Here is a 23860-nt window from a genome sequence, read left to right as displayed (position 1 = left end):
TATTTAAAGATTTGGGTAAAAATACAAGTCTATAAAATAAGTTTGGGTGAAAAATTATATCAATTTAAAATATAAGTTGGGCTTAGGTTAGCTTGAGCCTTGAATATTTGAACCTGAACTCAGTTCATCCCGTTTTTTAAGTTTGTAATATATCATATTATGTTATTTTAATATATTATATAATTTGTAACACATAAAAAATACATTTATAGTAATGTATAATACTATAATTTAAACATTAATAAAATGTTAAGTTGCTTGTATATAACATTTTAATAAATGAAAAAATTTATTAAATGTTAAATAAAAAACATTTTAATAACATGGGGACTCAAATTGGGTTTGAGTTAGTTATTGACAAATATGGAGAGGCTTGAGAAAAATTTTAGGTTCATGTTTTAGATCAAGTCAGGCTTGAACAAATATAAAATGTATTAATACTATACTTAAACTCAACTCAAATCTAATCTGACTTCACCCATCAACACCTCTACATAGAATAAACAAATTAAATAATTAAGCTTAATTAATATATATATCATTTATGTTTATTTTATGGTTGAGGAATATATGGTATTATAAGATCAATACAAAAATATTGCGGAAAAGAAACTCCAAGGCATATATATATGTCTATAAGTAATAAACTCATTTAAGTTTTATAAATTTTAGAGGAAAAAAAAGAGAGAAAGATATGTAGATACCCTAAAGATTATGTACGATGAATAATTTGATTGACGAAAACGGGCGGAATCCGGCTATCTTGTTCGTCGTCTTCGTCGTCATGACACGGCCTCGAGAGCTGAAGATGGTCCATGCTTTGAGAAGAATTAGGTGCGGTGGTTGTTTCAGCCACAAGGTCAAAATTGGAGGCAAAGTTGCTTATGTTTATGAGGTTATTGGATGCTGATGAATTGTTTGAGTATGCTGGTTGCAACGATGCTAAGTGTTGCTGTTGTTGTTGATGATGGTGGTGCTGGTGATGTTGCTGTTGCTGCTGTGAGCTTTGCAGGGCGTTCGCCATCGCGAACCGGCTGTTAATCAGCTGGTTTTGCACCATCACTAGCTCGGCTTGCAGCGATGCTACCTGCAAAAACAAATTGCAACAATAATAATAATAATAATTTTAAATTTCGTATTTTTGGCAACCAGAAAGAATATTTTAGTAAAATATTTAGCTTAGCAATATTTTCGTAAGACATTATTGCAGCAATCTTTTGGTGTATATCTTATGGTAATATAAATTTAAAAAATATAGTACCCTAATCATATTTAAAGTGTAAATAACTTTAAATCTTGAATTTAATGAAAAGAAGTAATTATTTTATAATATTACTAAATTATGGTACACGTACAATGTGGATGAAAATTAGGTATATTTATAAAAAATTATATGAATAAGATTTTGGTTGAACGATAAAGTACAGATGTTAAAAAATTTTAAAAGTTTGGGTTTAAATCCTATTATGTGTATTTATATTTCTATTTTTCTATATAAAAGATATAAAATAATAAAAACGCATTCAAAATAATATAGTTTATTGTGTTAAGTAAAAATATTTTCATCATTATTTAATTGAGTTAGTGTTTGGTTGACTCGTGACACCAAATTTGATAAGAGAGTTTAATAGTAGTAGAGATATAATTTACTTTGTAAAATAAGAGTATTTTTGTCATTACCCAATTAAGTTAGTGTTCGGTTGACTCATAATACTAAACTCGATAAAGAATTTAATATTATTGTAGTGATAAAAGGAAGAAAATATTTCACTATGGAACTAAATCTTCTATCTTAAATTGGTATGGAATCTATATTGTCTAGTCAAGATAAGGCCTTAAATAGCTTAAATTCTATATTTGGGTGTAAATGTTTTTTTTTTTTTTGTTTCTCACAATGTTGTTGCGTTTTTTCTTTTTACTTTTTAAATAATTATATTACAAACATGACAGATATTGAGATAATAAAAAAATTTATAAAATTTAAATATATTTATATTAAACACATATCTTCATTTTAACACTCACCCGAATTTAAATAACATGTGAGAAAAACGTGAAGTTTCGGTTTTCACATGGTTACTTTTCAAACAAGATGAAGAAAAAGAAAGATGTTGCTAAGAAGCAAACAACTTAGCCAACAACATTTGGTTTCCATTTATGAAACGAAAAAAAAAATTGGAAGAAATTAAATTATGTGGTAGTGCATGTATAGATTAATTAACCTGTTGTTGTAAAGAAAGTATGGTGGAAACACAACCATAAACCGGGTCTGATAGCCTAGCTTGAGCTTCATACGATATTGTGACCACCGCATCGTGTCGTCGATTCATCGGGATGTGAAGCAAGAGCTTGGAAACGTTGCTAGCACCAAAAACCTTGTGAACGGCGGCGAACTTGGCTGCACCTTGGTCCGAGCCAAAGTGGGGTGCAAAAATGCACCCACTAACGCACTTCCTCCTTAAGAACTTGCATGCACCGCACGGCGCTATTGGGATTGGGGCAACTTCCGACACCACCACCGGCTTGGCCTCGACCGGCATGGTGGTGCGTTTGCCGACTCCCTTCCTACAAGTTTCGGACAAGCCGTGGCATTGCGGGTCGGCCATCTTGAGAGGGGGGCTACTTAGGGTTAGGTTTGAAAGAGAGCAAATGAGGAAAGGTGGTGAGTATTTTGTTGGTTTATATGTGAAATAAAATGGAATAGGAAAGGCACGTTGGTCTCGTGAATGGGGTTGCCAAGAGGGATGTGGAAATCCTTCCTTTTGTGCCTTTCTTTTTAATCTTTTGGGTTCAAAAATAATAATAATAATTTAAAAGGTTAAAATATGTTTTAGTCCCTATACTTGTATAGAATTTGAAATTTAGTTCCTACACTTTAAAAGATACTATATTCAATCCTCATACTTTTTCAATTTAAAAATCCTAGTTTAGTCATTATCGTTGCTGGTAGTTTCTGTCAAAATTTTGTCAATTTATCATGTTTATGTTTTGTCAATCATATGTTATGTCATATGAGAATAACCAAAAATACTTACAATCTTAATGATTGAACTTAGATTTTTAAATAAAAAGTACAAGGATTAAAATATCAATTTTATCAAAATATAGGGACTAACAACATATTTCAACCTATAAAAAATAAATACAAAAGAGAGCTGCTATAAAGGGCGTTATGGTTGGTGGGTGAAAATGGGAAAGGGCTGGTTGGTGTGAGGGGGGCGGAGGGAGTGGCTTTGTTTCACACTATGGGGTTTTGAGTATTGGTTTATTATGTGTGACAAGTCAAATTTGATGATAAATAACGTATTTATATTTAAGATTTTGACACATTTAATTATGAAAATAAAATATATAAACACAATATTAATATACGAAGTGCGTGTGAGGGAGGAGGAGGGGTTGGGTTAATGAGAAAAGGGCACAAGATTTGTGCTGCCCGTGGCGTGTTGGAGTAGTAGCTAAGCTTACCAAACTATCATGGATGTCATGCCAATTTTTCATGAATGAAAAGCTTTGAGCTTCTAGTCCTTTCTTGTTATCATTTATATAATAAATTTAGATCACAATATGCAAATATATATATTACTGTTAGGAGTTTATTATATTATTTGTTGAGGAGAGATCGAAGCTACTTTAAGAGAAGTTTTTGAAATGTTGTTTCCAATGAATTGATAGACCATTTAATAGCAGAGATATTGTGCTCGAAGTGTTGTTGCTAGGTTTTATCCCCCAAGTTTTGTCTCCTTGACTCCACAAAGGTCAGAGAGCCGTCTACACCTTAGGCACAATACCTCTACTATTGAGGGGTTCGTCAACTCCCATCGAATGACACTTTGAAGACTTCTCTCACAGCGAGTCCAATCTCCCCTAAACAATATTACTTTATGACACATCCATAATGTGGGTGAAAATATTTATGTAATGAAATTTATAAAAAAATTGAAATAAAACTAAATGTAGCTTTGATTGAAATGTTAAAGTTGGAATTGTGAATATTATGATGTTTTGGGTTCAAATCTCGTGATTCTCGTGAATATTATGATTCTCGTTATGTATATGTAATTTTACAACTAAGAAATGACCATTTAGTAACTTTACAACTAAGTTGAGATCTAATTAATAGGTGTCACCAACACCAACTCATTCAAACATATTATAATAGTATAGATAGATGAAATAAAACTCCATGCCTAAATGGAGCTGAAACAAAAAGTGATCTTTTCTTTTAGTATAATAAGGTGTTTGAGAGATACACTATATCTCAATTATTTTAGAGTTGAATTGGGTCGAACTACATATAAGAGGAAAACTTTTTCAATGCTAATCTTATTCATTTATAAGACTTGAAAGCGAAACTTTTTTTAAGATGCCGTCAAAATTAATATTGACGTGGTATGGAATAAGGAGTCGAAAACGGTTACCTATGGTGTTATTTTTCGTGACCATGAAGAGATGATGCTTGTTAGCTTCTTTAGTATGGGTATTGGTGCTTTTGTCCTGCGCTATTGAGAAAGCCCTTGAAAGAGTTTTTCTAAAGTTGTTCTAAAGTCAAATTGTGCTTTATTGCTAACAAATTCAATAGTTGGACTCTAGATTTATCTTTCTAAGGTTGAATTGTTGGGGAGATCTTAGATTTTTATGAGTTGTGTGCTAGTTTAGGCTTACTTTTAACTCATAGACCAGCTAATGGTGTCGCCCATTCTCTCGCACATTAGTTAATGGATGGAAACGATATTCTTGATTATGACTTGAACTATCCGGATTTCATTCATCGATTGGCATCGGATGATATTACTTAGTTCACACATTTTGGCCTTTTATGGGATTTTTCCTTAAAAATAGTACAAGAGGGTGACATCTTAAATGGACAAAAACAAAAATTTCGTTGCAAGTCCATTAATGATTTTCAACCCCATATGGGTTCCAACAATATTAGGACCCAATTTAGTTTCAAAAAAATGTTTACAAAATCAAGCCTAATTGCCCAAACGAATCAAGCCCAATTGTTAATTGACAACATTCACTCATTAATTATTGGTTAAATTCTATTGTTACTCCCTCTATCATGTGTAAATTATAGATTCAGTCTTAGTATTTTAATTTGCTCATTCGTAGTCTTTGTACTTTTTGAATTTTGAAGTTTTTGTTTTGACCAAAAGGTAGCTGTTAATTTCATTAAGTTATGTTATTTTCAGAATCATATGCGACAAATATATTATCATATGTACAATGTCATGTTAATTTGCTATATCTATATATTATTCACACACAAAAAAAAGAGCCAATTAATGGATTTGTTGGCTATAATTTGTGTCAAGATTAAAATTTCAAATTTTAAAAAAGTATAGAGACTAAGAATGAATATACTGAAGAATATAGACTAAATCTATAACTTTATGTATAGTATAGGACTAATGGCATAATTTAATCATACTAATTTAATTACTATCGTTTAGGTCAGAACTAAAATTTTAAGATTCAATATGTGCAATAACTAAAATTGGCTGATTCGAAACATACATAGGCTAAATTTAATCAAATTAAAGTATAGAGACTAAATTCGTAACTCTCACAAGGTATAGGACTAATAGAAAATTTTAACCTTCATGATTTCTTAATCTATAATATATATATATATATAAGCACGAGTATGGAAAAGCTTTTGAACTAACGAGAATACCTTTTATTTTTCATCATATTATTAATTTTACATATAAAAATAATTATAATATTTAATTTAAAATTATTTGTTTAAAAATAATTAGATTTTAAATTACAATTATTAGTTAAAAAGAGTTGTATTAATTTCAAAAAAGAGTTGTTAGAATTCTAAGCATATTAATTATCCATTATTAATATTAAATTTAATTATGTTAATTAGCTATTATTTTGAATAATGTTATTTGTTTTAATTACATAAAATAAAATTATATTGTATGTTTGTCCACAAAAAATTATATTGTATGTTGAATATGTTAAAACTTTAATTATTATTTGAAAATTTCTATTAAAATATTTGAATTGTTAAGTTAATATATTTTAATTATATTTAATGATTAAAATAAAAATAATATGTTACACTAATTACTGCAATTAAAAATATGATATTTTAAAAATTAATTAAATATTAAATACATAAAAGTACATACAACACAGTAACATTAGACGCTAATCTAATTAAGGATGTAATTAGATAAAACTAGATTGCAAAATTTGACATGTATTTTCTCCCTATCATAGACAATAGTAATGAAGATTATTGGCAATATAGGGTACTGTTCGCAAATGTTAATGTTTTAGTTTTAATAATTGGACTGGTGATTAAGTTAATTAAAAATTTATAAAAATTTAATATATATTATAAAATTTTATAAAACTTGTTCAACTATCGATTTTTTGTTTGGTTTCTTTTTTCTTTTTATTGAATTGGAGTGGTTTGATCAGAGATCAGTTCAACCATTATATCCCGGAATGGTATATCGGTCGATTCTCAATTCAACTAATTGATCTGATTCGGTTTAAATAACACTAAATGATTAATGTTATAGAATTTTCAATATCTCGATTCAAATTCCACTATGTATAAATACCATATGTGAAGTTTTTTTTTATTTAAAAATTCTAAGTTTAAGTTCTACCATATGCTGACTTTATTCGAATATATTTCGATTTTTAAATTAGTTGTGCTTTGTATTGAGTTCTATCTTTCAAGAAAAAACATATTAAAGACTACTTTCCACGATAATAAAAATTTTTATTTTATTTTATCCTTTTTTTATCAAGGGAAGGGAAAAGGTTATCCGAAGATGAAATTTAAGATTTCCAAATTAAAAAGATGAGAGCAGCGAAAATGAGAACAATTTGTATACTAGTTCAAAATTATACATTTTTTAAATGTTTTATTTTCTTTCTTTCTATTTTTCAACTTTATTAAGCAATAAATGGAAAGAAAATATTACATCTCATTACCAAGCACACTTGTGAAAAAAAAATTATGTTTTTCATCGTTCTAATTTTCAACCCCTTTTGATTTTTCATCTTTCTAATTTTTTTTCCACTCTATTAAGTAAAATCTTAATATTACTACATCACAAGTTGAGTTAAGAAAAACAATCATAAACTTCAAAAAAAATTCCTTTTCATGTACTATAAAAAAATCACTATTCATCCTAACAAATATTGATTAAAAGCTTAAGATTAATAGATATACAAATATATAAATATAGACATCTATGTCCAACTAGAGGTGTGCATGGGCCGGGCTGGGCCGGGTTCGGGCCGGGCCCACAAAAAATTTAGTCCCGTTTTCAAGGCCCGGGCCCGGCCCAGCCCGAAATATGGGCCTGAAAATTTGTCCAAGCCCGGCACGAGAAAAAAAGGTAGGCCCGAGCCCGGCCCGGCCCGATCATATTAAATTTTTTTTTGCTTTTTTTATTAAATAAAAAACTTTAAAATATAATAAATCAAATACATTTAAAACATAAAAATAAATATTAAAACAAAAAATAAATAAATAATGGGACTAAAATAATTATTAAAATAATACATAAATTAAAAATATAATAAAAAGTAATTATATTAAAATTGAAAAATTGAAACAAATTAAAACTAAATTAAGAATTAAATTATATTAATAACAAAAGTTTTACAATATCAAAATAACATCAAAACAACAAAAAAAAGTAAAGTAAAGTACTAAAGTTATTTAAAATTAAAAATAAAAAAATTTTAAAATAATTTAATATTAAAATCGGGCCGGGCCTGGCCGGGCCCGGGCCAAAAAAATCTTACCCGAGGCTCGGCCCGTTTTCTAAACGGGCCTCGTTTTTTGTCCAAGCCCGTTTTTCGGGCCTATATTTTTACCCAAACCCTCCCATTTTTAGGGTGGGCCTTCGGGCCGGGCCGGGCCGCCCGGCGCATGCACACCTCTATGTCCAACATTACTGTTTTTATTTTCATTTTCTTTTGGCAGAAATCATTATGACCATACATAAAAGGAGAGAAAAAAAAGAGAGGAAAAAACACCCTAAGCCTAGGGTGAGGGTTTAGAAACCTAAAAAATAAAAATAATGTTAGCAAGACAATACAGGTTGGAGGGACAAATGAAAAGCCACAATCCCTGTTGTTTGTACACTCTTTTTTGACACTCATCAATGCCTTTTGCAACTGTGCAAGTTGAATGGAACATCTCCCCCCTCTAATACGAAATATCCTTAGCTTCAATCCATAGACCACCCCCTATATATATATAATGAATCAAATTGTGTATCATTATATCACTTTCATTAATGGCTCTTGAAAGCTAGATTGACACTAATTATTGGTCTAAAATCTTGTTATTCATCTTCAACATACCAAACTGCCCCCACAACATTTTTAAAAAATTCATGTAATGGAGCATGGGGAAATTTTGCACCAATAATTATTGGTTTTATACATTTTTTAAAGTTTCCATGTCTTTTTTTATATTATTAATATCTTAATAAATTAATCGGAATTTAATTGTTTATTAAATCTTAATTGAGTTTACATCATAATTATAATAACAATTTACAACAATTAGGATGATATAAGTTCGAGCACATTTAAATACATTTTTTCTTTTGATTTAAGGGTCATGAAATTATGAGTAGTTTTATTCAATTTTCTCAATTATAATTATAAAATATTGCCAATTTGATTACTACAATTAAAGTAAAATTTAAAAACATTATATTTAATTCAATTACATCCTCAATTCAAGATCAATCTTACTATTTAACCCATTGGTTAAAAATGTTCGCCCTCGTACCCGCATTATAAGATCGAATCGAAAAAATTACTTACTAATAATGTGTATAATAATTTACTCCGACTACTAAAAAAATCTTTTCGAACTTATACAAGATTTAAATAAAATAAAACTTAAACCTAAACAACCCAAATCTAAAACCTCATTCTCTTAATTATTATGAGAGTTAGTGGTCCAAATTGTATAAAACCATAGTAAAATGGGGATAATTAAATCCTTAATCTCGTGGGGCTTAAATTTTTTGGGGGGGAGGAAGTTAGTGGTCCAATTCCAATTTCTTACAGTTGACAAAGAAAAACAAACAAGTAGTTTGAAGAGACAAAATTGTTAACAACAATTTAGTGGTCCTATCTTCCTCCCAAAAATTGAGAGATTCTAGTTTTAAACTTTCAAGTCATTGGTGTTTTTGTGTTGTAAATTTAAATACAATATGATTTTTTGATTTTCAAGATCTAACATATATTTTTGGTATTTTCTGTTTTTTAGCAAGTCAAAATAACAATATGGTCATGTCTCCATTTTTTTTTTTGAGTTTACATATATAAATATAATTGATTATAATACAATTTTAAATATATGTTTGAGTAATTACAAACAGATTAAGAATTAGAAATAATTCAGATTAAGATCGAACAACTCACCAATCAAAACTCGTGTATGATAAAAACACATTGTGAGACTAGAAACTCACACTTATACCAAGGGCGAAGATAGAAAATTATTTAAGGAAGTAAAGATGGATCATAAAATTTGAAGGAACCAAAGAGTAATTTTACTATTATATTAATTTCTAATTTCTTAACTTCTGAAAGGGCTTCAAGATAAATTTACCTTTCGGGTGGCCAAAGTTATTGCCTGTCTCCTTGTACCTGCACCACATATAGTGAAACTCAAACTTGAATCCACAAAGATACAAGACCTCAGCTTTTACCAATAATATTAAGTTTAGTTTAGCTTGATTTTTATGAAATTTAAAAGTGACAAGTGTAAGAGGACGTTTGGATTGCTGAATCTTAAATTACGTTATGTAATAGAATTACGCGAATGTAAGATTATAAGTGAGAAGTGAGATTACTTTGTTTGGTTCATTTGGCTGGAATGTAATATTAACTAAAAACACGTTTTACTTAATTGTCCTTGTTATATAATTTATTTTTTTAACAAGTTTAGTTCCTTTAATATTTTCTAGTCTTATTTTCCGTAAAATTATGATAAATTATTACAATTCTTATTTTCATTACAATTTATATATTAATAAGTAAATATATTGTGTTGAAATAAATTTATAAATCATAATTATAATAATTCATGAAAAGTGATTACAACATCAACCATTACTATACTTATAATCATTAATAAGTAAATAAATAAATAAAATATAATGATTATACTTGTTGAATGGTATCTACTAATTCACTATTAAGGAAAAAAATTGTTTTTAATTAGTCTTAAACTTTATTAAAGAAAATAAAGTTAAACATGATCGTAATATAAGATTATGAAATGACTAAAATGTTGAAAGTTAAACATCATAAACTTATTTCGAAATATAACATTATAAGCCGTGATGTTACATTAAACGAACAAAACACCCATTAAAAATTATTATTTAAAACGAATGACGCAGGTGACTCATTGAATTCATGCATTACAATTTTAGATTTTAATGAACTAAATAATCACGAGAGTTAAGTAAAATGATAAGAATCTTTTTTACTTTAATTAATAGTTGAGTGTTTGATCCTTATCCTAGATATAGTATAATTTTAAAACTTATAATTAATGTCTACTCTTAATAGGTCTATCGAACACGAGATATTAATCATTAGCTTCACTCTGTGAATAACTTAACAAGAAAACTATATAATTATAAATCACAGTAAGAAAAAGAATATATAATATAAGAAAAAAAAAAGCAGGCTGAACTGTGACAGCACAGTGAAGATTCCTTAACACAGTGAAAATAGTAGGCAATTTTCCATTTGTAGTAAAAGTCCAAAAGGCTACAACACCCCCTCCCCACTTTACTAAACCTCTCGCTAACTTAGCAACCTACCAAAACCCCCTGCCTTTCTCACTTCCATGCAACATCTGCATTTATTTATTGTTGTTGTTGTAGGAAAACGAGTTAATCTTGTTCCAATCTTGATGATGGAATCCATCAAAATCACCAATTTTTTTTATTTAATTAGTTGAATGGTGGGTTTAACATTCGTGGTATTGAAAAATCATTAAAATTAAAAATATGTATAGTTTTTAAATTGAAAAATTAAAAAAAAAATATCATTGAAAGAGGAATACAAATACTATATTAAGGATAAAGAATGAGAAAGCCCTAAATATAAAGGCAATAAATTTCATATATATCCGCTACATTAAAATAATATTTGGTATGCATAAGAAGATATTGATTAAAATCTTAAGAAAGTTATACTATTACATTTAGTTCATCAAGTACGTTCCTAATAATATAATGATAATTTATGAATTTACTTTTATTAAATAAAAAATAATATTTATTATTTAATTTTTATAATAATTTTTATTTTTAACAAATATTTGGATTACATATTTAATAATAAAATTTAATGGATAATTTTTAAAATTTTTAATTTTAATTAAAAGTAAAATTATTTTAAATTTGTCTTGCTTATATTTTCTAAATATAATAATGCATATATAAAATTATAGATATATAAAACTTATTTTGAGAATTAAGAAATAAACATGAAACCACATTTTGTTTTAGCTAAAGGCTTACCCATAGGAATATAAAAAAAAGAAGAAGTTGATTTCGGATATTACTCTGAGCAAAAATACAAATAATTAAATCATAGGAATGTAAAATCATAGACGACCTAACTCACAATTCCTATACAAACTTAAATGAAACAATTCTACCCATATTCTACGGAAAAAAAAAGGCATGTCATACGAATACAAATGCTAAATCAAATTTGTAGCGAGAAAATAAGCTTACTTGCAAAGAATTCGTTAAGCAATATGGAGAAAATCAAGTAGGAGGAGGGAGGTAATAACTTTTTTATTTTACGTTTATTAGTATATTAATACCCTAAATCAATATAAAGTAGTCTTAATTCTGTCTTCATGTATTTTTTTTTAACTTTCCAATCTACATGAGCAAAAGGAAAGTAACTTTCCGATTGTTTATCATGGGAATCACCATTGTCGTGTTCACAGAAAAATAACTCTAAAGGGAAAGTTAGATTCTAAAGAAAATAAATAAAAATTGATACACCAAATATTGACATCATTTTTCAACTGATTAAATTTTCAGTAAAGTGACTACTTTCCATTATACGAAACACTATCTAATAATGTTGATTTTGTATACCAAATTTATCAATTTAGTTTTGTTAGTTTAAGTATTTTCATAATTTTTTCTTACATTTTTTAGAGAGAAAGTTGAAAATAATATTCAGGGGACACCAACCAACATTTGGTTATGCTTTAGGGGCACATTGATTAAGGTTTTCTTTTTAATTTGCTTATTAAACTTTAGCCCTTTTTGCTTTTCAAGTTTTCTTAATAACTTTACCTTTTTTATAATCAAGGTATCTTTTACAGAGAAACGAAAGATAAATAATAGCTTTGGTCCTAAAAAATTGGTATTACTCTTAAAAAACTTTTTATAGAGATTATACAAATAAAAGTTAATATAATGATAAAATTATATTTTAGCCCTTTAAATATTTATAATTTTCTTTTGGCCCTTCTAGGAAAACTTTTTAACTTCTCCCGCCCTTAGTTTTTCATGTTCGTTTTAGTACTTAAAAAATTAATTCTTTTTGAGTTTATTGAGTTGGTGTCACCCTCAACTGGGTCAGTAACTCAATTAAGAAATTACGGAAATGTTCCTGTAATTAAAATAAGTCGTACCATTTGAGGGTATTTTAATTTTTCATTTTAACAAAAATAAATTAAAATATGCTTTTGATAAGATTTGAATACATGTCAATTATATTAATAAGACTTTAAATGTAACACCCTTAAACCCGGCCTAGAAGTTTAGATCGAATTTCGGAGGTCACATTGATCACCGAAGTGATCGTTGGAAAATTTTACAAAATAAGTTGTCACCACGAACCAAAACATTAAATCTTATAGAAAACAGTCAGAAAAATTGTTGTTAGGTGTAATATATAAACAAAATAAAATTTACGAGCGGAAATCCCAAACGAAACTTGTTCCACAGTTTCTATAAAACCTTACAATTTCAAATAGTATATCAAAACGAAAAATGAAAAGAAAAACTATTTTTTTTAACTGTGGCAGTCTGAGACCTCTACATACTGAGTCCAACGTCAGAATTTAGAAAGGTACCTGAAAGGGAAAACACTAAAGGGGTGAGCTATGCAAGCTCAGTGTGAGTTCAATACGATTATCAACATATTTACAGAAGGGAACTCGAGATGGCAATTCAGTAGCATAATATATTTAAAGATATATGCAGAAATAGATACCAACACGGAACCAACACCTCAACACACGTAACAGTTAGAGCATACCAAGTACACACAGAATACTCAACACAAGTGTTATTCAGACATATAGAATACGGTCCGATAAACTTACACCCAAGCAGATGCACATGAATGCAGTCAGGTACTAAAACCCACCCATCCAACCAATACACCTCTCCGTCCCCCAATCACTCCCCAAAAGAGCTGTTAAACCTCATCCAACCAATCACACCAATTAGGACCTCAAAAGGCCCATCCAACCCTACACACCATGAATGTGGACTAAGCCACTCAGATAATAATACGCAGTAAGGATAACGTATATGCAGTACAGTGCAATGTGGTAGTCTGCTGTACAAACATGTTGCAATTTAAACTGCCAAATCAAATAACGGTACACAGCAAAACTGACGTACCTGTGGTACAGTGCAGTAAACCGCTATACGAATAAGTTGCAGTAGAATTACCAGATCAGATCAGAATCAGTCTCCCTTTTCTTCACATCCAACCCAAAAATTTACTTTATGCAAGTGTATGTATGCATACAATCTCACAGAAACAATGAACACATTGACAGACAGTTAAACAAAAATAGATACGCACATACACACCCAGCTAATCGGGTTCAGAAAACAGACATCCCACCCACAACAGTCACGAATTACACATTAACAGAACACATAGCCATATATATAGAGACTTAGTTACCCTCACTAAATTCTAGCTAAGGGTCGGAATACAAAGACGCATTTTCAGATAAAAAACATACACAAACTAAAAGTGGTGACTTAGGACCAAACAGGGGTTCAGAAAACAGACATCTCACCCACAACAGTCACGAATTACACATTAACAGAACACATAGCCATAGATATAGAGACTTAGTTACCCTCACTAAAGTCTAGCCAAGGGTCGGAATACACAGACGCATTTTCAGATAAAAAACATACACAAACTAAAATTGGTGACTTAGGACCAAACAGCTGAATAGAAAAACCTAGGCCGTGTGGGGGATCAAAATGCCCATATGGAGAGAGGCACACGGCCGTGTGACTAAGGTACACGCCCGTGTAAGCTAGGGACATGGCTGTGTAAACAGGCTGTGTAACTCACTGCCCAAATGTGGTAAAATAGAGTACAGGACTGACATGGTTGTGTGAGGATCTCACACGCTCGTGTGGGATCCATAAATCCCCAAATTAGCCATACGACCATGGCTAGGCCATGTGGAACTAAACCACAGATCCCTAATTCCCAAACACACACACCCATGTGTTCAAGGGACACGATCGTGTGGAAATCAACAAAAATCCCCAAAACGTCCACACGACCGTGTGACACCAATTTTTGCCTGTAAACCTTAATTCTTAATAGCGCACGGTTGTGTGGACCACCTGTGTGGAGGCACACGCCCGTGTGGCCACCCATGTGGTCTTGAAACCACCTTAAAATAGCCTAGAAAAACGTGCTTTCACTCTTGAAGCTCTTTCCAGCCTTCGATAACTCAAAACTATACCAAATCAAACAAGTTCTAAGCATGAAAATAGCGGTACAACATCATAACTAACCGATTTGTGAACACACACATAAATTACCAACTTTCACAAAGTCGAATCGAGAATTCGTAAATAAATAAGAAAGGATATAGAACCCACACTTGATTTGTGATCGAAACGTCCAGATGTTGACTCGACGACAATGAGCAAAATTTTCTGAAATTTGCCGGTAAAACCCATTTTCAAAGGAAAAAGAAAAGAAACAGAGAAAAAGAAAGAAAAGAAGAAAAGGGAACTTCCAGGAAAAACAAAAAAAAAGAAAAATAATATGAACTATTAAAATTAAATAGTTATATATATTTTTAAGTTAAAACAAAACTATTATTTAACAAAACAAAACAACATAAAAATATTTCTTCAAAACGTGCACACATGGACTCGAACCCAAAATCCAAAGAGAAATTAACACCTAACAAACCACCAAACCAACAAACCCATTCTACCACTTAAACGCACAACTAAACACAATAGCACAACCTTCTTACTGACCCTAACCACAAAACTCAGAATTTCCAACCCTAAAATCTGGGGTGTTACATTAAATTTACCACTCAACCAAAGCCTTATTTTAATATATTTTATACTTTTGTATTTTAATAGGCACGAGTTGTTCTCTTCATTAGTTGTATAACTATACTATTTATTAAGTATTTTGCTAAGTTGGTGTCACCCTCAACTAGGTCACCAACTCGGTTAGGAAATTATAAAAATGTCCTTTCGTAATTAAAATAAGTTATACTGTTTGAGGGTATTTTAGTCTTTTCATTTTAACAAAAACAAATTAAAATATGCATATGTGAGATTTGAACTCACACAAATTGGATTAAAAAACCTTAAATTTATCACTCAACCAAAATTTCATTTTAATATATTTTATACATTTTTATTTTAAAATGCACAAATTACTATCTCCACTAGTTGTATATTTATACTTACTATTTATTAAGTGTTTTATTATGTTGGTGTCACCCTCGATCGAGTCACCAAATCAATTAAGAAATTACAAAAATGCATTTTGTAATTAAAATAACTAATACTATTTGAGGGTATTTTAGTCTTTTCATTTTAACAAAAATAAATTAAAATATGCACATAGTGGAATTTGAACCTACCCCAACTAAATTTGTAAAATATTAAATTTACCACTTAACCAAAACTTTATTTTAATATATTTTATACAATTTTATTTTAATTTACACAAGTTATTATCTCCCATAGTTGTATATCTATAGTTAATATTATTAAGCGTTTTACTAAATTGCTGTCACATTCAATTGGGTCACCAACTCGGTTAAAAAATTACAAAAATACCTTTTCATAATTAAAATAAGTTATACTATTTAAGAGTATTTTAGTATTTTCTTTTTAACAAAAACAAATTAAAATATGCATATAGTAGGATTTGAACCCACACTAATTGAGTTAGCAAAACTTTACTTTTACCAATCAACCAAAGCTTCATTTTATTCTAATTTATACATTTTCATTTTTAATATGCATAAGTTATTATCTCCGTTACTTTTATATATTAATAATGTTGTTAATTGAGTTGGCGTCACAGATGCTAACTCCCAATTGTTGACAAAACTATAATAAATAATTATAGTGTATTTAATATTGTTTATCTAATGTATTTATGTGTTTAAATTAATTTATATTTTCTATTTTAGTATTGTATTATTATGATTATTAGTTTCAAACCATACACTTTATTATTTACTGTATGTTATTTTTATACACACTTATATTCTAAACTAGTAGTTTTTACGAGCATATACATAGGATAGGATGTATAGTATATATAAATATATTGTAAATTTTTTTATAATTTTCTTAAATAATTAGAAGTTGATACAAGATTATTTTATTAATTAATAGCATTAAAATTGTACGGATGGCAGGCACTGTTGAAAATGCCTTTGTGTCGTGCAAAACGACTTTTTACGTCAAAGGTGTAATTATGTATATAGGGAATTTTGTAGAGTGGAGTATTTATGGACAAAAGAGCTTAATAAAGTTAAAATTATTTTACCATCTTTAAATAAAAAACGAACGTACAATTTTCCTTTCTATCGAAACCTTTGCATCAATCATTTTACACACATATATACAGTATGTATCTAAATTTATTTACTTAAAAAAAGTGAAAATATATATACAATTAGTGGTCGAATCGGGTTCGACCCAGGGGCGAAGCCAGAACAAATTTTTAAGGGTCAAATAAAACTTTAATTTTTTATAGTCTATATCTTTATAATTTTTAAAAGATTAAATCGAATTTTTATAATTTTAGGGGCGCCAAAGTATAATTTTATCTTTACTAATTTAAAATTTTAAAAAAATTCAAGGGCCTAAATATAAAGTTTCATTTTGAGGCCCCTGCTAGTGGTTGGACCGAAGCTCCGTTTTTAAAAAAATTTCGTGTTTAAGTTCATTTCGCTCCAAAAACTCTTTTTATTATTTAAAAATAATAAATTTAGAATATATAAATATTTGTTCTGAGTATTTTATTATCAAGTTGATATTCATCAAAATTAAAAAAAAGTTTGATGTACATTGTGAATATTTTTATTGATCAATTAAATCTATACGTTCTCTTTTTCTCTACTTGTTCTTGTTCTTTTATTCTCTTTATTATTTATTTCATAATAATATTGATATAATTTTATTTATATTTTTATTATTTATAGACAGTAAAAATTGATTGAAATAAATTAACTTAAAGTTAAAAAATATAAACTTAAGTATGACCCAAAACTATCTGTTGGGCCATGAACACCTATAAACAAATTACAAATACTTAGAAAATTAAGGGAAAAACATTTTAATTCTGCCCTTGGTCATTGTATTTCTTCAATCTCTTGGAATTTAGTTTCTCTGCGAATAAAAATTATAGGATTTTAGTTTTTTTACTGGTTTTATTTGTAATTTAAAGTCTAATTAATATATTATTAATTAAATTTCGTTAAATTGAAAATTGATTTTTTTAAAAAAAAGTAATATAATTTTTTTTTAAAAATCAGAAATAGATAAACTGAAGCGATGGAATTTGGTTTGATTATCTTTGACATTTGGTTGGATTTTGATTCAGTTTTTTAATAATTAAAATAAGGGTAAATTCACCAAAAAAAAATTAAGGAGTAAAAATGAATAATAAAATTTTGGAAGATTAAAATATAAAATTTAGTCGATTGAGTCTTAGCTCGATTGATATGAGCATTATTGTTAATGTAAAAAGATGTGCTATTTATGAATTAAAGTGATTATGAGTAATTCTATATATTGTGTCAAAATAACAGATACGATTATAACTTAAATGGGATTGTACATATATGGGGGAACTCAAATGTGGAGACAGAATGAGAAGACAAAGAGAATTAAGAGAAAATTATAATGAAAAAAGTAAATGGTTTAGCATTGAATTACGTCCATAATATTAAAATACTGACATCTCTCTTCATGTTTCGACTTTTCTTTTATTTTCTGAAAGTTTACTTTGGTTAAAAAGGAAAATTATGTTAATAATTAATTCCACCATTTTTTGACTATCAATTGAGTGAGATTTCTTTATTTTGTTGTAAAGAAATATGGAAAAGAAGTTGTCTCTTCCCACCTTTCCATGCATTCCTTCACATGCACTTTGCCATTATAGCCAAAACTCTAGTTTTCCTATTTCAGCCTCCTTTTCTTTCTTCTTTCTTTTACCATTTTGACCTCTATTTTCTACATTTTTTTGTATTAGGATTGAAATTAAAAGTTTTATGTTAAAATGGCTCTGGTTGAATTTCTAGTTTTTGGGAGGGACCAAAAATGGAAGTGCTTAATTTAAATTATTGAATTTGAGAGAAGATAAAATATCAATTTTCTATTTACCCATAAGGCTAAAAGGGATTCAATTGAATAATTAATTTTTAGGAGGAGTTAAATTATAATTTTTATGTTTAACCAGGAGGGTAAAAGAATGATCAATCTTTAGAATAAATATAATAAGAAAAATGAATCAATAATAAATTTAGCTCTTAATGTTTACTTTATCTATCACTTTGGTCCTATTTTTTTAAAAAAAATCATTTTGACTCTCAACCTTTAAAATTTAAAACGTAAACAAATGAAATCAATTCGCCTAAATATTGAAAGTTGAGAGTCATAAATCAAAATGGTCAAAAAAAAAGATTTAATGACTAAATGACAAAAGGGGTAAACATTAAAAGCTAAATTTATTATTATACTATAAAAAAAATCAAACATAACTACTTTTAGAAAAAGGGAGAATATTGATACACTGTTGGTGCATAAGTCCCATGCATATCAGTGAATAATAACATAACACATCATAAATAGTATAAGACTTATAAATAAATGCTAAAATTTGAGACCCTAAACCTTTAAACATGTGATCCTAAATTCGAGAGCTATTAATATTTATTTATGATAATTAGAATTATTGTTTAAATAAAATTATCAGTATTTATTTACCAACCCTCCATATTTTTTGTTTAATTTATTAATGATATGCCGTGTTACTATTCATTAATAGTGCATGGGACTTAGAAATAATTATTCAATATTATAAGTGATTGTAGGTCACATTGAGAAAAAATTGTTTCTAATATAGTTTTTCAAACCAAAGCTTTGCAAATATTTACCCAATCACAATGCCAAGTTCTATTTAAAAAGGAAATTATTTTGAAGACAAGAAATTAAGAGGTTGAAAAAGAAGAAGAGGTTAGGTACAATAATAATAATAGCCAATGGGTATATAATATGGTCAATTTTACTCATGCTTAGCTTGGGTTCTTTTATTGGAATCTAATTGGGTGACATAATTACTACTCAAGAAGGGGGGAAATGTGTAACATTTGGCATTTCTCTTGACTGCTACCTAATTATGTTTCAATGTTGATCCAAAATAATATGCCTAAATCCACCAAAAACTAGGTCTTTTCACCCTTTTTTTTTCAAGTATGAAAAGCATATGATAAAGTATGAATAATAGGATACAAATTCCTTAAACCAAGGAAGGCTAGCTAAGCTAGAATTTAGCTGGTTCATGGGAATTAATAGCAAGAAAATATAGAGTTTTTTTAAGGATAAAGGAAGAATTTATAAATTTTTGGAGTTCATTTTTTAGGGTTAATTATATCATCTATTTTTAATTTAGGTTGATTTTAGTTTTAATTGAGTTTTTAAAGTGTGGATATCATATCAATCAGATCCTTTTATCATTTTAGTTGTCAATTTCAAACTTTAAATATTTATATTTTTATTGCATGGATAATTTGGATTTGAATTTGACTTATTAAAAAAACCTCCACTCTTAAATTTTAATTCATTGTTTTTTTTAACTTGTTAGGTCTAAATTATTTATGTTGTAGAAATACACGTGTTTTAAATATATTCCACATTATATATACTTTTTCTTTTGCTAATATCCAAAATATTGATCAATATTATTTAAACGAGTAAGACCCATCATTAAATGTAAAATTTGATTAAACATGTATTGCATAATAATTAATGAAAAATAAAAATAATGGAGGGGAGCTAAATCTGTCTCAGCCAATCGAAATAAACCCTCGCTACTGCATATATATAATATTCTTTTTGTTTTTGTAACTAAAGTATTTTTCATGTTCAGTTTATTATTTATGAAGACTAATCCTTTTAGGATTCGTGATTATCCCTTTCAACAATGTCATTTTTAAAGTTTAAACTTAAGTTCTCTTTTTAGGAGTATAATGCCTCAACAGTTTGGGGTAGTGGGAGAGGTGGCAAACAAGGCCCTAGCCCCCTAAAATATAAAAAAACACATCTTTTGACTTTAAAACATATAAAATTATAAATTTGTAATGATAAAATTACACTTTGACCTTTTAAAAATGATAAAATTTTGATCTAACCTTTTAAAAAAATTATAAAAATATTAACTAGTACAATAGTAAAATTGCATTTTAAGTCTAACCAAAATCTATATCTTAATTTCCAATCTCAAAATATTTTTTTGGCTTCATCTCTTTCACCACTGCTGACTCCGCCCAACATTTATTGATATATATATATAAATATATAGAAAATCCTGGAAAAGCTTTGAGAAGCTTTGATAGGTAAAGAAGTAATTTCAAGTCTATGATGTCCAAACAAGATAAGGGTGATATGGTAACTTTAGAAAACAACATTCCATCAGGGTCTTATATATAAATTCACCCTCTCTAATATATTCTAGACTGTGTATTCATGTGCTTTGGTATTTTTTTTGTCCTATATTCTTAAACCTAGGTTTCAGCTTGAAGGAACTATTTTCGTTTCTTTGCACTATTATTTTCTTCATTTCAAATTAATGGAAGATCAAGCTCCGGACCCTAATGGTCCGAGCCATGGTTCAGAGAGAAGTGAACCAGTAAGGTCAAGATGGACACCAAAACCAGAACAAATCCTCATACTAGAGTCCATCTTCAATAGTGGCATGGTTAACCCTCCTAAAGATGAAACTGTGAGAATAAGGAAGCTGCTTGAGAAATTCGGGTCTGTTGGTGATGCTAATGTCTTTTACTGGTTCCAAAACCGACGTTCGAGGTCTCGTCGCCGGCAACGACAACAGCTGTTAGCTGCTGGTGTACGAGAACAAAGGAATAACCAATCAGAAATACTCGGTAACGGTGGTGGCGGCGGTGCAATTCAGTATGAAAATAATGAGGTTTCTATGGGGTTTGCAAATTCTCCTCCAAACTTTGCTTCTTTCCTAATTGGTCCTTCTTCTTCATATGGTGTTATGAATGATGATGGAATGGGAAATCTTCTCTCAATGTCCTCTCAAATGGGGTTTCAAGGAAATGGAGAAAGCTCAAACATTACATCAGTTTTATGCCCTTCAGAAACTTCAAATTTGCAGTATCAATCTGGTAAATTGCATGATTCATTCATTTTCATTTCTTTTAATTCAAATTTTTTTTTTAAAAACCCATTTCATGAATAATGAAAAAGTATCTGAAACAGTAACTTTCTTGTGATGTAACAATGTGTTTCATATTGTTTGAAAATAGAGTTATGCACTGTACCCCATAAATATGCTATATGTTGCTTTATTATTATAATTTTATTTCTTTTCATATAGAACCTTTCTATTGGCTTTGCAATAGAGATTATAAACATGGGGGAAACTAATGATTGAAGAAACCGAAAGTGTTACTTTTTTTTCATTTTTCTTCTTTACACTTTGTTCAAATATTAAAAATCTGCAGCAGGTATTGAATGCTGAGTTAAAAGCTTACTGGGATTTGTTTCAGGGTTCATCACAGTGTTCATCAATGGAGTCCCAACAGAAGTTCCAAGGGGTCCACTTGACATTAAAGCTATGTTTGGTGAAGATGTAATGTTGGTCCACTCTTCTGGTTTGCCTCTTCCCATGAATGACTTTGGTTTTTTGCTTGAGAGTTTGCTCCACGGTGAAAGCTATTTCCTTGTAAGTTCATTTGGAACATAAAGTATTTTTTTTTTCTCTAGGTTAAAATGTGTCACAAGTCCTTCTACTCTTCACAGTTTTGGAATTTAGTCCCTATACTTTTATTTCTAGGAATTTAATCTTTTTATTTTCCAGGTTTCAAAATTCAGGTTCAATTGTTAACACTATTGCTCTTTTTTTGTTAAATTTATTGGTGTGATATTTTGAAAGATTTAAAAAATACTCATTTAGTAGTCATGTAACTAAAAAAATGTGTTGTAATGAACTTGAATTTAACAAAATAGTTTTAACACTATTAACAATTGTATCTGAATTTTGAAATATGAGAAGTAAAAAGATTAAATTTCAAAATTTTCAAAAAAGTACAGGGATTTATGGTGTATTTGAACTTTTTTCTTTATTATATAGACACCCTTTTAGAACATTATGATGGGAATTTAAAAAAGTGTATGTAGTTTTAATTAATTCATGTTGTTTAGGTCTCAACATTAAGTAAATGATAATTTTGTTACCATAAAAAAAGAATGATGAAATTAATTCTAATACCAAAGGCTAAGGACTTACATGGTAGAGTGGTAAATTAATCTTTTCACCCTCTATCTATTCATTTCATGTGTTTTTACCCTATCAAGCACAAAGTAAAAGTGAGATATTTGGCAATTACATAAAAGAATATACATATGCTTGATTATTACAGGTTTCAAGAACAAGTTGAAGAGGAAATAAAGTTGGAAACTAGTGGGAGAAATTTATGATAATATGGCATGCTATGCAACAAAGAGTTACAAGACCCCCCCTAATTGCCCTATCTATTTTGTTCTTATTTATATCTCTTCCCCTAAATATTATTATTTTTGTTCATTTTGGTTGGTTATAATTTCTCTTGTTTTTATAGGAACTGTAGTCAACCTCAATATTTACATAAATCTACACAAACCTTTGCTAAACCAACAAACGTTAATGAAAACATGGGAGATATATATATATATATTCTCCACCTGCTTCCTAGCTATTGTTTGACAATGCAAAATCAAATGTTTACATGTTAGTCCAATGGCTAAGGTTCTTATTTGATGCTTTAATTATATGGGTTCAATCACTATCATCTTAATCTTCATCCCCTTCCCTTCATATCGCATTTGATAAAAGAACAAATAAATAGAATTCTGCTGGTTTTTATGGCATTCAAGTAAACCAATTGAATCATAGGTAGAGTTATAAAGGATTTATGTATAAGTCTTCAGTTGAGATTAGTCTCAAATTCGATCCTTGGACAATTCCTCTACTGCTTACCCCTTATATATATATATTCTAAAATCACACATGAACTTTAGTTTAATTAATAACTTGAATTGAAAATTTTGATTCGATATAGTTTTATATGTAAAAACTGGAAATAGATTTACTTATTGAGTAATTAATCTTTAATAAAATTCGACACATAAGTCTAATTGAGACAAATTTCTAGGACGATAAGTGCAGTTTTTCATGGCTCCCTTTTTCAAATGAATGTCGTCAGAGCTAAAAAGTAAAGCCCCTTATACATCTATACATTCATGTAAGAGTTATA

The 23860-nt window shown here is 28.9% G+C and overlaps 2 protein-coding genes across 3 annotated transcripts; one reads left to right on the top strand and one right to left on the bottom strand.

The window, feature by feature from the left end:
- Positions 1 to 516: 516 nt before the first annotated feature.
- On the bottom strand, positions 517 to 2698 carry LOC121209446 (LOB domain-containing protein 20). Its single transcript, XM_041080100.1, has 2 exons — positions 2223 to 2698; positions 517 to 1087 (listed from the first exon to the last, which is right to left on the bottom strand). The coding sequence occupies exons 1-2, from the start codon at positions 2604 to 2606 to the stop codon at positions 713 to 715; spliced, it is 759 nt and encodes a 252-aa protein (XP_040936034.1). The 5' UTR covers positions 2607 to 2698; the 3' UTR covers positions 517 to 712.
- An 18359-nt stretch (positions 2699 to 21057) lies between these two features.
- On the top strand, positions 21058 to 23313 carry LOC107962906 (WUSCHEL-related homeobox 11). 2 transcript variants are annotated; one of them, XM_016899474.2, is made up of 3 exons: positions 21058 to 21730; positions 22115 to 22290; positions 22988 to 23313. In XM_016899474.2, the coding sequence occupies exons 1-3, from the start codon at positions 21169 to 21171 to the stop codon at positions 23003 to 23005; spliced, it is 756 nt and encodes a 251-aa protein (XP_016754963.1). In that variant the 5' UTR covers positions 21058 to 21168; the 3' UTR covers positions 23006 to 23313. The 2 variants fall into 2 exon arrangements, with proteins under 2 accessions (XP_016754963.1, XP_016754955.1); XM_016899466.2 differs by lacking the exon at positions 22988 to 23313 and having other exon boundaries at positions 21059 to 21730; positions 22115 to 22398.
- Positions 23314 to 23860: the final 547 nt, after the last annotated feature.

Source organism: Gossypium hirsutum, chromosome A11, assembly GCF_007990345.1.
Source record: "Gossypium hirsutum isolate 1008001.06 chromosome A11, Gossypium_hirsutum_v2.1, whole genome shotgun sequence".
In the NCBI taxonomy this organism is placed as follows: Eukaryota; Viridiplantae; Streptophyta; class Magnoliopsida; order Malvales; family Malvaceae; genus Gossypium; species Gossypium hirsutum.
The sequence above is the reverse complement of the archived record's forward strand: the minus strand, read 5'-3'. Positions and strand labels throughout refer to the sequence as shown.

What these genes read in the sequence shown, in the direction of transcription:
- LOC107962906 (XM_016899466.2), top strand. Translation starts at nt 21,169, where the DNA reads ATGGAAGATCAAGCTCCGGACCCTAATGGTCCGAGCCATGGTTCAGAG. An exon ending in AAATTTGCAGTATCAATCTG is followed by an intron (nt 21,731 to 22,114) that starts GTAAATTGCATG and finishes GATTTGTTTCAG; the next exon opens with GGTTCATCACAGTGTTCATC.
- LOC121209446 (XM_041080100.1), bottom strand. Translation starts at nt 2,606, where the DNA reads ATGGCCGACCCGCAATGCCACGGCTTGTCCGAAACTTGTAGGAAGGGA. An exon ending in TACTTTCTTTACAACAACAG is followed by an intron (nt 1,088 to 2,222) that starts GTTAATTAATCT and finishes TTGTTTTTGCAG; the next exon opens with GTAGCATCGCTGCAAGCCGA.